Below are 16,659 nucleotides of genomic sequence, written 5' to 3'. Positions count from 1 at the left end.
CCCCCCCCCCACCCCTTTCCTTCTCCACCGGGTCGTTTTCCCGAGCCGTCCCCGGGTTTTATTTATCGCTTTCCCTCGCCCCTTCTCCCCGCGGACAACTCACCGCCCCGCGCAACAGCCGCAGCCCGCAGCCCCCCGCCGGCCCCCCGGGCCCCGTTGCCGGGCGGGGGCCGGATCATTGTTCCGACACGAACGGCCCCGCGGCGGCGGCAGCCCGGCCGCCTCCTCCTCCTCCTCTTCCTCCTCCTCCTCCTCCTCGCCCTCCTCCTCCTCCTCCTCCCCGCGCCCCGGCCCGGCCCGGGGCGGAGCGGGCAGCGGGGCGCCCGGCGGCGGCCCCCTCCTTACCGGCTGGGTAGGCGGCGGCGGCGGCGGCGCTAGCGGAGGGTTTCTTGGTTAACATGGCCGCTGGAGAGGAGGGAGAGGAAAATGCATGTCAGGGCGCCTCTCCTCCGCTCCTCCTCGGCCTCTCCGCTCGGCGGCTGCCTCTCGTCTCCGATCAGCTACAGCGGGACCCAGACGCGTCCTCCGCCGCATCCCCCTGGCCCCGGGCCCGCCGGGCAGACCCTCCGAGGGCCCGCCGTCTCCTCCCGCAGCAGCCGCAGCAGCAGCAGCAGCCGCGCCGCCGCCGCAGCAGCCCCCGGCCCAAGCTCATCACCTCCCCAGCCCCCGCCCCGGTCGCCCCGGTCCCCTCGCGCGGAGGAGGGGGCAGCAGAAGGCGGCCGGACGGGGCCCTCCTTCTCCTCCTCCTCCTCCTCTTCCTCCACCTCCTCGGCCGGCGGAACGAAGGCGAGCGGCGCGCTGCGGGGGCAATGCCCGCCCCGCCGGCCGCCTCCCTCGGCTCCGCTCCTCCCTCGGCTCCCTCCGTGCCGCCACCCGCCGGGGCGCCGAGGGGGGCAGCGCCGCCCGGCCCCACAACGGCCGCGCAACGGCCCCGTGTGGAGCGCACACCCCGTACAACCCCCCCATGGCCCCCTCCTCATCCCATACACCCGCTCCTCGTCCGTCCCTCAGCGCCCGGCCGGCCGGCGGTGCCCCCCCGGGGCACAGCCATCTTGGGACGCGGCCTGCCCCCCGTCAGGGAGTCGTGACGGGCACCGAAAAGGGGGGTCGCCGCCGGCTGGGGGGGCAAAGGCGGCACCCAGGGTGGCACCCGGGGTGTGGGGACACGGCACCCGAAATGTTCAGCGGGGTGGAAGCCGAAAAATGGCGGAGGGAAGAGAGGTTTTTGGCGTTGCCCCGAGCCCGCAGGAGGGGAGCGGGGTGTGTGCGTGAGGGGACAGCCGCCTCGTTTCCCGGAGCGCACAGCGGGCTCCGCCGAGCACAATGCTTTGGATGCCTGGTTTGTCAGCGCGAACGTCAGTCGTGCCAAAAATAGATGTCTGAGCAGTTGCTCAGCTTGGGACAGCGTTGAGATGAACTCTCCTACCTACGCGCAACCCTTACTCAAAATCTGTGCAGACCGCGCATGTTTGCCTTTTGGAAAACAGCTGGTGGGTCTGGAGACAGACCTCCCTTCATCGCCTTCCACCGAAAAAGACAGAAAAATAAACCTTCCCTTTCCCTATGCCTAAGCAATAATAATAATAATAATAATAAATCCATCCCTGCAGCCAGAAAGACTTTGCCTCTTCCAGTACCACAGATACATGCATAAACAAAGACATTTCCTGTACTGGTACAGAGAAATAAACACTTTCCCTAGCCCCTCCTGTCACAGAGAAAACAATCATACCTTCTCCTGCCCACACCCACCCAATCTTTTCCCTTCACTGCAGCAGAAAGCAAGCTTTGTCTTCCTCAGAATCCCCCCAGATGGACACAGACGCCCCGAATTCCCCTCCCCTTCACTGCCAGTTGCATAAATGCTTTCTGGTGACTCCCCGTATTTTCCTGTCATTTTCACAAGCAGTGTGAGCACATCAAAAGTATTTGAATAACAAACATTGTCATAATATTTGCATTTTTTGCAAGATACCTTCAACATTTAAGGAACGGTCAAGGAAAATACGCTTTTCTAGTTAGCCTAAGGAGGGGAAGGGGAAGGAAGCTTGTTCACATTCAAGCTAGATACGAAAAGCTGAAGTTGATATCAATTAATCTTTTCCTAGGGCTTGCAGGATTTCTTACTTCACTATCTTAAACGCTGAGTTCTCTAACTGTCAGAGCCACAGATGGCTTCGTGCATGTTCTGGGATTAGTTACACCTAAACACGGAGACAAGAGAAAGCCTGTTAACTGTCCAGTTTCAACTCCTTTCCAGTCAGGTGCACCATTCACAATTTGCTTCCACTGTTTGTTCAGGCAGTCTTGGGGTAAAAAAAAAAAAAAAAAAAGAGTCTATCATGCAAACAGCCTCTTAATTAAGTCAGTGGGAACACATTGCATTGGTACCTGCCCAGCTATGCCCTTTCTAAAGCTGTGTGCCTCGTAAGCTTTCAGCGTGAGTCTTTGAACCTTGGGCCTGTCTACATGCCTCACTTTCTCTCACTCTTTTCCCATCTGCAATCCATCCTGGCAGCTGCTATCAAGGATAGTTCTACCTGATGGAGTCTGAAGTGAAGCTCAGGATGAGGGCAAGCTCATCTTGATTCCCTCTGAATGCAATACAAGAAACTTCAATTTAAAAGCCTCTTTCATGCAGGATTTAGGTTGACAAAGACGAGGAACATGCTAATATAGTTGTAAAATACCTTGGCTGCAAATACTGATGCCTTTAACAGCCTTCTGCAAAATCATAGTCACAGATCTACAAAGGAAAAAAAAAAAAAAAAAAAAAAAAAAAAAGGGCTAAATACTCAAAAGCAAAGATTGCTTTTTTTTTGTGCCAAGTGTTATGCTCAGGAATCTGAACTATGTCTCGCTGAGTGGTCACAAAACTTTCTTCCTTCTGACACTGGCCAACTGAACATATATATCAGCACTTTCCAGACCATTGCTACACATAGATGAAATCAACAGACTTCAGCTCCCAGGACAGAAATATGTATTAGACACCTGGCAGAAAGTGTACAGTGCTCAGAAATCAGAGGGCAAAGTGAGTTAGGGTTTTCTTGATCCATTTTCCTGCCCCCTCAGCTTTTATTACCCAAGAGTGTGAACTGACTCTTAATGACAAAAGCTATTTGCAAATAACTTTCTTGCAAATAAATGTACAGTGTGTTCACGAGTGTCAGACCATTTGCAAGGGGCTTGTAAAGCAGTGTCATCAAATCACTTGTTTTTAAAATAAATAATCTGAAGACCCTTTTTCCAGATGGGCACCCAAAAAGTCCTGCAGACTTGTAAGTGCCAGCTCAGTGGGACACAGGCAGGACTTGTTCTTCACCACAGTGGCCACCTAAGGAACAGGGGGAACAGGTCAGCAGTTGGGGATGCAGGTGGGATCAGAAAGCTACTTGCTGCAAGGGAAAGCCAAGAAAGTGTCTGTCTTGATGAGGCTTAGGCTGGGCTATTAAAGGTATCATCCTCCTGTGATGAACTGTACAAAGCGTTCTAGAACAAAGCTTAGCAACTATTGGTAAAAATAAAGTGGTTAAATCACAAACATTGAATGAGAGAATTAAGGTAGAGTTAAAAAAAAAAAGAACCAGAATAGTCTAGAATAAAACATCTTATCTGTAAAACTTTGTCTAAAAGTATTCCTGCCCACATAGTACATTAAAATGCATTATTGAAGATAATACGCTAGTACAGTGAGGAGAGGTACAGAGCATGCCGTGTTTCATGAGCCATTCATCAGGGCTCTGCCTTGATCAGGGCTCTGCCTTCTGACCAAGACAGATAGCAATTCCAAGCAAATTGTGAGGGACCACCTCGGTTGGTTTTGCCAGGCTGCCTTGGGACACAGCTCATATCTAATTGCCCCGTGAGTGCATTGCACCTCGTAAGCATCACTGTGAAATTCCCCATGTCAATCTTTTTACCTCCCCAAGGTGGATGCTAGTTAATTATATGGGACTTCGGTATGTAGTTTTAGGGCGGGAGAGTATGGCCAGTCAGTCACACGGCATCTCTGCCACTGTGGCATTAGCAAACGCTTCTGTGGTCAGCCACCAGGGAATTCCTGAGACGCCACGCATGTTCAAAGCTGAGATGATGGCTCTGGGGGCTCCCACAGTGACGGGCGCAGCGGGTGCTCAGCGCCTTGCTATGCTCTGACTGTTCGCACCTGGCACAGCCAACGATTTTGGCTTTAGATAAATGACCCGTACGTAAAGCAAATCCAAGGCTACTCAAAGATATGATGAGGATGGAGGAAGTGGGAAAAAAAAAAAAAAAGGCAAAATTGGCCTACAACGTCGAAAGCAAAAGACATGCACTTCACTGTGTGGTACACATGTAAGGCTTGCAACTCCTCCCTCTCTCTAACCTCTGTAGGGAAAAAAATTCCCAGCAGAGCATTACCAATATCTTAGGATAAAATTGTATTTCAATAAAATTATAAAAAAGGAGGATATGCATTCAGAGCAAGAGTGTGGTGCCACACTCAGCCACAAAGCAGTTTGCTACTGTGTGTTCATACTGACACGAGCATAGATGAAGCTAAACTGGCTTGCCAGGCTTAGATTTTTGTTGGCCTTTATTCCAAAGCATGTCCTATGGTGGCTAAACTTTATTCTGTGTTGAGGGATTTGCACTTTCTGCCGTTTAAGAACACATAAATCACCGCATCTATTACAGTATTAAGACAACAAAGGGTGTTTTATTGGTCAGTGAAGAGACTCTGAGCTCCTATGCATCAGTCTGCAAGAATACAAGTTATTTTTTATTCTCCTGCTATTACAGCTATTTTGCAGGAGATTATCTCACAACATATTTGTATTTTAGTGCTGGTAAATCACACATCAAGGAAAATGTTTTCCCTTTTCACCAGACCATGCCAGTGTTTCTAAGTGTCTATATTATATATTTTTCTGTATCATTTCTGGGTTCTTTTAGCATTAATATTCATTAGAACATTAGACTTATTCCTTTGTGTAAACTCCCATCATGCGAAATGGGAGGAGAAAGGTTCCTGTTTTCCTCTCGTGTACAACCGAAGCAATCGTGATGGAGTCAGCGGAGTGGCATTAATATAAAACTAATCTCAGGGAAAAGCCTAATGGTGGCTGATTCTTTCCAGTCGGTGGCACACCCTTCAGCATGCACTCAGAAAAAAGGAACCTCGGGAACAAGAAAAGAAGGAAATATGTGTGCCGTTGGCCCTTCTGGTGTTGTCCCTTCCCACCTCATCTCTAAAGCCCCTCCATTCCCCCAGCTATGCAAACAAGGGAGATGTGAGGAGACCAAAGACATCATTTAAAACTGATGGCTCTCTTCTCACTTGAGTGTTGGACTTTCCTGAAAAAGTCCTGTAAAATCACTGTTACTGCAAGATTAGCGTGCAGTTGGTAATTAGGATTTCTACCGAACCATTTTAGAGAGAAACCACAAGGTTGTTAAACACCGTGTCATTCTTCGAATTCAGTTTCCTCTTCTAACCACCTCGAAGATCAATACAGAAACCCAGTGTAATCTTGCATGTGCTCATTGTGTGGGCTACTCAGTTTCAAGCCCAGCTGTTCACACACGGGGTTAGTCCCAGCTGTCGAAACTCCAGTAACCTTTGCTCATCCAATTCTACATGTAAAACCGAAAGAGAATTAACATTAAAGGGTTTATGGGAGCCACTCACTCTCCACAGCAGCGTTTTATGGGAGCTGAGATTATAATTCCACCAGGTGCTGAGAGGTGTCGGCTGTCTCGGGTCAGGGAGCCCAGTATCTCACAGGGAGCACTGCAACTGGGAACTTATATGCCTCACTCACTCGTGATAAAGCTCATTAATATCATTAAAATCACCACTCTACCAAAGCACAAAAGTGAGACATAATTAAAAGATAATGTGTCAGAAGGACTCAGAATCAAAAATATATATATATAAAAATCCAGCCAAGTTCTTTTCCTCACCCAGGCTTTCACTGGGCAGAATTTATTAATAATAAAAGGAAAATGAATCATTAAGTTGAAGTCCCAGGGCCTGAGTGTTATATTATTAACTAGCATAATCTACTGTCAGGATTTACATGGTGACTTTGGAGTTAAACCACGAGCCACCTGCTGAAAAGCAAATTTAAGGCTAGATGCTGGGAAATAACTTTCTCATTAAAATATAATCAGGGTTTGTTAGGGCAACAAGGAAAGAACCAACCTGAACCTGATGTACTGAGTTAAACCGGCTCTCCTCAAACTGGGGACTGAAGGTATCAGAAAGCTGTGGAGAGTTCTTCAGCTCCCCAGTTCACAGAGTGTAAGTCCCACGTTGACTTACTGTGGGAAAGACCATTGTATTTATATTAGGGAGGGAAAGTTAAGAGTGAACTCCGTAACACCCCCTGCAGTACCTTACTGCTGGTCCTTTGGTGTGGAAATGCCCTAAGCCGCTCAGCCTCTCATTTAGATTGCTGCCTGAATGTTTGGTGGTTGTGTGTGTATTCGTACGTGAAAAGGGAGGGAAGAAAAACAGCAAATACATGACATGAGAAGGAACTGGAAGCTTTAGCTTACTGTCCTCATTTGTAATCTCCTTCCAAAGGAATAAACGGGCACATTAACACACAAACACTTCACTGTCAATTCAGAAAAGTGTAACATAAAGTCATTTTATAATTTGGAAAACTGAGTAAACAAAGGAGAATTCCTACAGGTGCTCTACAAATAGAGAAAAAGGTCCCAAGAGGTCCCTTCAGTATGTGTGCTGCTTTCCTAGTGAAATTAAACCTGGTGATTTCAAAAGGAGCACTCTCATACAGTTAGTTCCACCTGTGATTAGGATTCAGGATTTATTTCATGGAACAAATTATTTTCTTATCTCTCATTTTAATTTGCAGAAAGGTAGAACTTGCTAACTCCAGGTAAATCCTTATAAACTGTGATTTAGTTAGGTACAGAATGGGTAACATAAAGCATTTGGGGCTACTTCTAAGTGCCTAGCTTATAAAAGGAAATCACATACAGCAGAAAGATAGGTGCCAGCATTCATTCCAGCACTTGGAAAACTGTGCTGTGAAGTGGTGTCAAAGCAGACAGACACAAACCACAGGTAACTGGATAGCCTTGATATTTCACTCTCCAACCTGCACAAGCTGGCTAGCTAAAGAGCATCTCCTGGAGATGTCATCTGCTTATTATTTCAAGAAAAAAAATAATAATAATAATATAAAAAAAAAAAAAAAGTCACTGTCATCGTAGAGTCCCCTTCTGTACAGTGAGCTAATGGCAAAAGAACTCATTTGGGAAAGCTCGGTGCCTCTCCATCCTTCAGCCCCCGAAGGTGTGCAACATACTACAAGCTATGGCATATGCAGAGAAGATTCATAACTCACTGGGACAGTTACAGAACTGAAATTAAAGAAGTAAAGAAGAAAAGACTATTACTGCGAGGTTAGAGAGGGGAAATCTTTAAAATATTTTTTTGAATGTCACATAGAGCACAGTCATGTTCTGTCTCTCCAGTCAGGCAACGTGCAGGCTTTGTCTTGGTTTAGAAACAGAATGAGCACTTTCACATAAGAGGTCAACTTCAGTTTGTAAAGCCTAATGATCTGTTTCTGTAAACAGAAAACACACTGAAAAACAGGCAATAAATACGTAGGAGACAGGAAAGGAAGTCAGAATACAGTAGGAAATACATTAAAAAAAGTTATGGAGAGCAACATAGAGTAAAGAGGATGAAGTTAAGAAGCAAAAACATAATCTCTCTTATTATTATTTATATATTTTCTGGCATTTGCTTCCTGGTAGTGAGACCTTTGTCTTTTTCTGTCTCTTCATTCAGTGCTGTTTCCACTTACGCTCTCCCGTTTTAAGTCAACACTTGGCCTACTACTTCTTTTTGCCTGTTTGCTCTCCTAGGGTTGTTTTTCAGTCAACGGGGAGGCTGCAGATGGACCCAGCCCTGGTTGTCCACACCTCCTGGCTGGGGCTGTCCATCTCCCATCAAGCTGTGAGACATAAGTTGGGAGAAATGAGAGCTGGAAGCATGAGAGGATGACTGGGCATGTTTGGTGGCCTTGAGTGTGCCCAGGACTTGTCTGAATGGAAATAGCTCACCGTTCCCGAATTTTCTTTGCTGTGGGCTCTGGTCTAGTCCTACCCCTGCAGCTGCAGAATTTGTGTCTGGGGCACTTACGGGCACTTACCCCAGTAGAGCAGCTGCAGAAGAAGGAAGCCTAGGGGAACGGGCTAGTGGCAGCAGGGGGGTGAGAGAACTGGGGCTCTGACAGGTAAATTAAATAATAATAATAATAATAAAGTTGTTTTTTTAATGAACAGACTTCTTGAAATTTCATTAGTTTCAAGACAGCCATATTTTGTGAAATCCGTATTTGATTTTTACCCCATTTTCCATTTATTTCTAGGTCCTCCCTTCCCCCCCAATCCATACATTTATCCAGACTTCAATTGCAGCAATAAATTCCTCTCATACACTGAGGTCCTCCTCAGCTATGCTTTTTATTGTCATGGAGGACTATAAAATCAATCATGCCAGGTGTTTGTGGTTGCAACATCATCGCAATTAGCTTTCTGTATAAGATTTTCACCTTGCTCACCTTCAGTTGCCCAGTGGCTCCTTGTCACTGTGCAATAACCCATGTAGCATGATGGTCTCCACTCCTGGGAATTGTGTTATTGCAACCTGACAAAAATTCCAAGCTTCTGAATGTGGTGGCACCTTGAAATGGCACGGCTGAAGGAACCAATTCCTTAACACTAGATACATAAAGATTCATCTGGGCAGCAAAAAGATGCTGTGGATACTGAAAGTAAATGTATGTCTTCTTCTGGAAGTTTTAATGGGTTGACAGACTGGTTGCTGTAGCTAAAATGGAGTTTCAAGCGTATGTGCTAAATGGTCTGTTTCTCAGAGGTTACGCAGGGCACGTGTGATGTGAAGTCACAGCTCAGGTCTAACTGAGACAAATTCAGTAAACTAGGAAGTGCCACTAAACATAACAGAGCAGCAAAAGGTAGTTGTTTTTTTGTTTGTTTGTTTGTTTGTTTGTTTGTTTTCCATAGCAAATGTATTTTATTGCTCGGGCTTTTTAGTGAAGTAATTCAGTATAAATATGTGCTACTACCTCTTTTTTTTATTTTTATTTTTTTTGAGAGAGAGAGAAAGAAAATGTCTCTGTTGGCAAACTGCCAGAACTACAGGAAGCAAACTAGAGGGCCAGAGGCACAAGAGCTGATGAAGAATAGACCACACTCCTTCCAAGGATAGCTGATTTATTGTTCTTCTCTCCCTATATATATTTATCATTTTCCTCTTTTGGCCTTTAGCCAAAGTTGTAGTTGCTGCTTCCAGGACTTTGAGAGGAAAATCCACACTTCTCCACAGCTTCTCCCAAATCCTGGAGGGATATAAAATCTATTTGTCTATTCTCTAGAGTATTTGCAAGGCATTCAGTTCAAAAGGGATTTTTCTTTTCAAGCCGAAGGTATGAGTACAAGAAGAAATACACATAGAGGAAAATCATTGCTTCATATGTGTATGTATTTATTTTGTAAATGGAAAGATAAATGATCAAAACATGTTGATTCCTTGAGAAGATAAGGCTTTTGAGTAAATATTCATATATCATAGCATTAGGTGAGCTGTAACAGCATCAACTGTATGTAACAGATCCCCCATGCTCACTTCTAGAGAGCTGAAAGCAGTGGAGAGGAACTTGTTTGAGAAGCCCATTGATAGCGGCCATCATTGTGTTGGCAGACGATCAGTAAACCCGGGGGCAAAGAGGCATGACACCTGACTGCTTCATGCCCTTTACAGATGGAGATGTAAATTCTTAGAAGTTTTCTTTGCAGACAAGCATGAAGAGATAAAGAAACTTCCTCTATTTATTTTGAATTATCCTCGTGAAAATTTTAACATTTTCTTTGCTCCCATGGAGCAAAATCCTCCCAAATCTACATGAGAGGTTGACTGGAAGATCAGCAGAATATCACAGCCATGAAACATGACCATCTTTGAACACACCTCCAGTTGAGAAGAAACATTTCCTTGAGAAAGAAAAAAAAATGTTGACCTCAAGCAAGCCAATCTCCCACAAGGAGGCCTTTTCATTTCCCATCTTCCCCAAGCACTGTGATGTGAAGTCTTTGAAATGACAGTAGTTGAAAAATAATAAAGAACCAGTACAGGGGCTCAGGCAGACAACGTGCCCTAGGGACACACTGCAGCTGCGAGGAACACATCAACTTATAAAACAGCACCCAGTGCAGCACCTCTGCCACGAGCAGCACATGGATTCACAAAACCCCAGCCATCTACAACCAATGCAGTAGGGATGTCTATCAGTTGCATAAACACCGTTCATACAACTCACTGATTAAAACAAAATTGCCTTATTAATTTATCTACAACCATAAAGCTCCCTACAGTAAGAACAGGTACCTCACTAAACTCTGAACATCACATGCTTGTTCTCACACATTGCCCTGTCTTCTGATTATCATGTATTTTAATGACAGAGTAACGCTGAGGTCCAGTTTTCATTAAAAGTAGATTTAGAATATGACAACTTCTACTTCTGAAAGTAGATTGCTTCAGACACCTCTGGGCCTTGCTGTAAATACAAATCACCCATGCAGTATGCTTGTCAGCTTAGTCCAGACATGTCATACAAGAGTTGTTTCTTGGTGGTGGTGTTGGTTTGTGTTGTTTTTGTTTGTTTGTTTGTTTTGTTTTGTTTTGTTTTTCCATCCAGATATAAGCAAACTTTTATGTAGAAACTTGTAAAACAACCAGACTACTGTCATCTTTGGTTGAGAGAAAGCAACAGAAGCACTATGCTTAAGCCCTTCTTTCCCATATGGCTCGTAAAATGTCAGGACTGCCATTTTATTACCCCAAAGAGATTTTGGGGGTAATTTCCATTTTGATACAGATCCTGGGGAGGTAGACGGAACATCCTGACACTGCTTTGCAAATAGCAGAAGAAGGACCTGGTGTAAGACTGACTCATAAGTACCAGGCATTATGGAAAACACAGAATCCTCCACACCCCAAGTGGGAATGCTCAATATCAGCACAATCCTGGTAGATCTTCAAACAAATGTGGTCTTCATCCAGCTCTCATTAGGAATTTGACTTTGTTGTGCTGTTGCCAGTGATGTTACACAAGATCAACAAAGTTACCTTCTAATACCTGCATCTTTAAGTTCTGTTTCAAATCGGTGATGTGATGTCCATTGGTTCTTTGGTTCATAGCTCATGTAGACTGTGCTTGCATTGTATCTGTATCTTTAAGGGTTGCATGTTTCCTTTGAGACTGACACTAATTTCTGCAGTGCCCTGGGCAAGAATAACATGAGCTCTGCAAGCCTCAGTGGGGCTCCATCCTCTGCAGTGCTGTGGAGACAGCATCTTTGCACATTCATGACAAGCCCTAACCTTTCCTCCTGCCCTCAGCTGTCTGTGACTTTGCCCCCTCAGGCTGTGATTGCCCCATCTTTTCATTTTTGAGGCTTTGCAGTCTTTGATGCTGTTATAAACAGTGCTGGAAGCCAGGAGCAGGGAAAGGATGTGGTGAAGAGGAGGACGTGATGAGATTGAGAGGGAAACTAGGGAATTTGGCGTCTGCCACAGCCTGCCAGTGCCAAGTCAGTGCACAGTGTAGATGGGGTGCTGAGGACTGACGTAGAGGGACATGTTTGTGGAGCAGAGCCCTAGGAACAGGGGGCTGTGGGTAAATTAGCAGCACACTACTGTTAAGGTTTCTTATTCTGTTTAGTAATAGCAAGGAATCTGTTGGTTCCTGCAGACTTTTTCAGAACATATGGAGTACCCTTTTCATATGCAGCATCAAAGAATCTGGCAGGCACAAACAACTTCAAAAAGAAATGATGACCTCGACTGCACAAGAATGGCTTGATATAAACACTACAGGCTGTAAGAATGGGCCCGTGAGGCTCATTCTCAGTTTTGAGGTGAAGAGAATTAACTACTTGGATCTCCAGGAACCTCCCATAGCACACAAGCAACAAACAAAGTTGACAGCTCTCTTTGGTAAGGTTTTTGTCTTCCTGTAGGTTTCATCTTTCTAGTCAATCTGTCAAAAAGTCTCAAAATGTACACATATAACAAGATGTTAAAGGAGAGACAGATGTAGCTGTAGACAAGAATTAGTCAAGGCTGCACTACCTACTGCCTCTGATCTCCTCCGTTACCACTTCGTTCACCTTGCTAGCTCTCCTAAACAATGCTCTTTTATCACAGTCCCGTCCTTGTTCTGTATTTGAAGATCAGCTGTGATATCCTCAGCGTAACCAATCTATCAGCTGGATCTAGATTACCCATTCTATTTTCAGCCCACAGGCATTTTTCTTGTTAGACAGCTGAGGAGCAGCTTCCAAATCTAGTCTGCCTCTTCAAAGTTCACCTTGTACAACAGCATCTCAACTGCAAGTGAGAGAAAAGGATAGGAGAAAATGCAGCTATTGTCAGAAAAGGAGACGACTGCAAAAGTGGGTCGTGAGCATATTCTACAGCAGAAGTTCTACATCTCAGAAATGGGTCAAAATGTAAATTATCCCAGAACTCTCAGCATCTACTTTGGACAAGTACCTATCTGCACCCTGTTTTCAAAGCTGCTTTAACATGCAGGTTCCTAGATTTTAAGTCCAGATGGCTTTACGGTGACCTCCCCATCTGCAATCCCATGTATTACAGGCCTTAGGATTCAGTAAAACAAAATCTTTCTTTAGATCCCATGCCAGTGACTGAAATGGAGCATATCTTTAAAAAAAAAGTAATAATTTGCTTTTCCAGTAGGGGAGAATTTATCGTCAGCCCTGTGTGTTGTACTTCAATGACCATCCCCACTGCTACAACATTTTGATTTTATTTCTAGTCTGAATTTTTCTCACTTCAACATCCAGAAATTAGTTCTTGTCTGAAGCATTTTGGACCTGTTTTGAGTGCCCTCTACTACCAAATTGCAACTCTCCCCAGACCAGACCAAAGGCCTGGTCTCCCCACATATACATCTCAAATATCGTTTACGTGTGGTCAGTGGGTAGAAAGCAAGTTTTACAATTCATTAAAATAGTACATATTTCAAGATTAATTAATACAATATTGCAGAATATATGTGCAGAATATATATGCAGAAAAAAAGCAAAATCACCAACCCAAAAACCTCATTAAATTTACCTTACAGCTGGCTTATATTTCATCATCCATAGCAGAAAACAAATATATAATTCAGAAATTAACAATAGAGACACAAATCTTGCCTCCCAGAACCATTTATTTCTGAGCATAACCTCATTTATTTTTGTAACCCTTCCCTTGATTTCAAAATAAATGCATGATATTGTAGCTAATTACATCCTGATATCAGAGCTAATTTACCTTCCCTTTACATGTAGCATGATTTATCTGGAGAAGATTATTTTCTTCAGATAAAGTTATGGTCAAAGTGGTAATAATATTCTGCATATTTACCATGTTTCCCCTGCAACATGGAGCCAACTAATTGCATTCTGTGCTTTACATTTGTCAGGTCTGATCCCATTACATTTTACTTTGTCAGGGGTAGTCTAGCTGCTAATGACACCAGCACCAGAGGTTTTAGGCAATGCATTAAAATACTGCCAGTGGAGAGGAGAAGCACTTTGCAGCCTCTCTCAGAGACCAAAACAGGTACAGAAAATAAAAGGTGGAGCAAAACCAGGCTTGGTGAGACTATTCATGTGACTGTGCTAATGGAACTGGATCTTTCAAGGTGCCTTTGGATTCTTTTGGATGAAGTGAGTTATACCCAGGTAAACATAACTTACTAGTATGGAATTGATTTATGTTTTTCTTGATGACTCCAAAAGACTTCTGGCAACACAACAGTAAATAAAAAAAGTGAATAAATTCACTTGGCTGATGTTCAGGGCTGAGCAGTGAAAAGTATGTAAGTTTCACATTGCCCAGGCTAATTTAGATGTACTTTTCTTTACATCACTCTTTACCTGGCCAGTGAAACGAAATCCATGTTTATACAAAATAAAATATCATTTTAATATCTAGTCTACGAAATTTACTATGTAACAGCCACACTACAAAGCTACTGAGAGTAAAGGCATAGAAATATGCAACATACGTGGTGTAACTATACATAATTGGATGACGTGCATTCAAAAAATTCCAGGCAAAGAGAGTAAAGCAAATCTTTCCAAACAGCACAGGGCCCACCATAACATAAGTCAAAATGCACTTATCTAGATACTACATTTTTGTGTTGGTGGTGGTGAGTTTTTTATTTGTTTTTGTTTGTTTGTTTTCCATTGGTTTTGGAGAAATCTGTATAACACTGAGCTAGTTTTAGGTAAATGTTAGTACAAGGATGCACAGAAAATCTATAGGCTTATATAAGCTAAAAATAGTCAAAAAGGACAACAGCAACAAAAAGAGCAAATATTTCCTCTTCCATGTTTCCAGAAGCATTTTTTTAATGCAGAATGAAAGTGGAAGTTCAAAGCCATGTGCTCCACAGGTGAAAACTAGATTGATTAACACACCAACGTTGTTTGCCAATGTTTGTGGACATGCATGGGACCAGACGAGGTACACTGAGGCCACTTCATGGGACTTCACAGAAGTGTGGCAGCGAGGAAGGTCCTAGCAGAGGCTATATTCATTATTTATGACCTTATTCAGACCGCTGTTCACAGCCAGGAAAGAGGTTAATATGAATGAGAGTTAGACTTGCAAGTACCCACAGGAAAACTAAGGAAACACGAATAGAAATAAGATACGTGAAGAAGAGAAACTGGTGTGCCTAATCCCAAAATTACAAATGTGTTTCGCAGCAGGTAGTTACGAATTAATAATGTGCTATTGGCTATTCAGGTGCGTTATCCTGAAGTAACAGGGAAATAATAGAATACAGCACAGTGTCCAGATTGCTCAGGCTTTTTCTCTTCATCTGCATCAAGGGGCCAGGCATCAGCAGACCCCAGGTGCTGAAAGGCCCCACCAGCTGTGAGGCTCCCTGCCAGATCTTGTCTCACCTTGGGGCACAGGTGACAGCAGGAACAGAGAGTGATGCTCACTAGCAGGCCAAAAGGGGATCTTGCAACATGCGAGGAAGATCTACAGGTCTCCCAAGTGAGTCTCCTGCTTGTTCTCAAAGGGTCTGAGTGTTTCTGTTTGAGCCTGGCCAAACTTGGCAGGGAAAGGGCATGGCTGTCCAGCCCTCGTGGGGGCTCCAGAAGCATTCTGGCAGATAGGCACAGAAAGTCTCTGAGGATGTGCTTCTGGGGTGCAGACCAAAACATAGCTGGGAACCTCAGTCTTGAGGTGCACAGCTTGAAAAGCCTTGTTTTATGACAGTGCATACGCCGACTTTCTGATGTGAATGTCTCCAGATAGGAAGCTCAAGCTGGGGTCACACCAAGGCAGCCATCCTTGCTATCCACACACACACAAAAGATGCACAACTGCTGTTACTTTATTTTATGGCATGTAGCAATTTCCCCTCTAGTGCACATAGTGTTGGGCTCTCATGGCTGGTATTCGGGTAAATAAATATATGTTCAGCACTTCTGACATTTTGTCTCTTGGGGTTGGGTAGGAAGATCAGAAGTTCCGCTTAGCATTAGGTTACTCCTAGGGGCTTTGGCCCAGCACACTTGCAAATAAACCATGGAAGGAGTGGATACAGTGTGGCCCTAAAATTACAGACGCATAGGATAGTCATCAGAATATTGCACTTCAAAACAGGGAAGATCTCGAAGGCACACTAATGATAGTAATGACTACCAAGGAAATCATGTCCATTCTGTGCATTATTAAATGTGTTCAGTAACTATAAACCAGGCAAAGAATAAAAACTGTCTGAAGAACCTATCACAGGTACAGATACAGAAATGATGGTTGAGCTTCAAGTTATGGCTATCAAATCTGAAAGAAGAGTTCCTTCTCAGAAGTTCCGACTGGGACTGCTTTTCCTTGGATCTTCTGTTGCCAAAGCCTGACAAAGAGGAGAGCACTAAGGGGCACAGCTCCAAGCACCAGCATGACTGGCTGGAACTTGGTACTAGGTTTGTTGTTGGAAAGAACCTGCTTGGATAGTAAGTAAAGTCAGTTTATGATGCAAAAATGTTTGGCACCACTCATTATGAATAGTTGGGTGTAAGCATTTAAAAATTCATCCTCGTGACTTTATGCAGCCACTTTCCAGGACTGGCCACAGTTACAGGCTGCGGTGGATATCATCTAGTAATTCTTTTGCAGAAAATAATTTTATTTTTATTTTTTTGGGGTTGTTGAACAACACCATAAAATTCTGTGTGAAGGGTATCCTGTATCTTCCTGACACAGAAGCAGGGAAGCTGGAGTTTTAGTCATCAGGAGCAGTAGTGCTGTCTGCTAACATTAGCCATCTTAGAGTTCAGTTCACATTATAAATTAAGCTTCTGTTTTTCTTCCCTTATCAAGGAAGAGACATAAGCTCCTCTAGAATACCTCTCAAGTGCATAAGGCTGTTTTTTTGCAGTCATATCTCCAGAGATTCAATAAGCTACAAAGACAAAACTTCCCTTGGAGTGACCAGCCTATACTATTTCCACTGTCTAGAGTCAGCTCAGCAAGTGTAATGAACCAGGGAATTTCAAAGAGCA

At 44.1% G+C, this 16,659-nt stretch overlaps 1 protein-coding gene across 2 annotated transcripts in view; it reads right to left on the bottom strand.

The window, feature by feature from the left end:
* The window catches only part of DYRK2 (dual specificity tyrosine phosphorylation regulated kinase 2), a 15,270-nt gene extending 14,494 nt beyond the window's left edge, over positions 1-776 (bottom strand). The window contains exon 1 of one of the 2 annotated variants that reach the window (XM_035334730.1): positions 346-776. In XM_035334730.1, the coding sequence (XP_035190621.1) occupies positions 346-400 (55 nt within the window). In that variant the 5' untranslated portion in view covers positions 401-776. Of the gene's footprint in view, positions 1-103; positions 232-345 lie in introns of those variants that run through there. The other variant, XM_035334720.1, reaches the window with a different exon arrangement.
* Between the last annotated feature and the right edge of the window lie 15,883 nt (positions 777-16,659).

Source organism: Oxyura jamaicensis, chromosome 1, assembly GCF_011077185.1.
Source record: "Oxyura jamaicensis isolate SHBP4307 breed ruddy duck chromosome 1, BPBGC_Ojam_1.0, whole genome shotgun sequence".
Classification (NCBI taxonomy): Eukaryota; Metazoa; Chordata; class Aves; order Anseriformes; family Anatidae; genus Oxyura; species Oxyura jamaicensis.
Note: the sequence above shows the minus strand (reverse complement) of the source record. Positions and strands in the feature narration are given on the sequence as shown.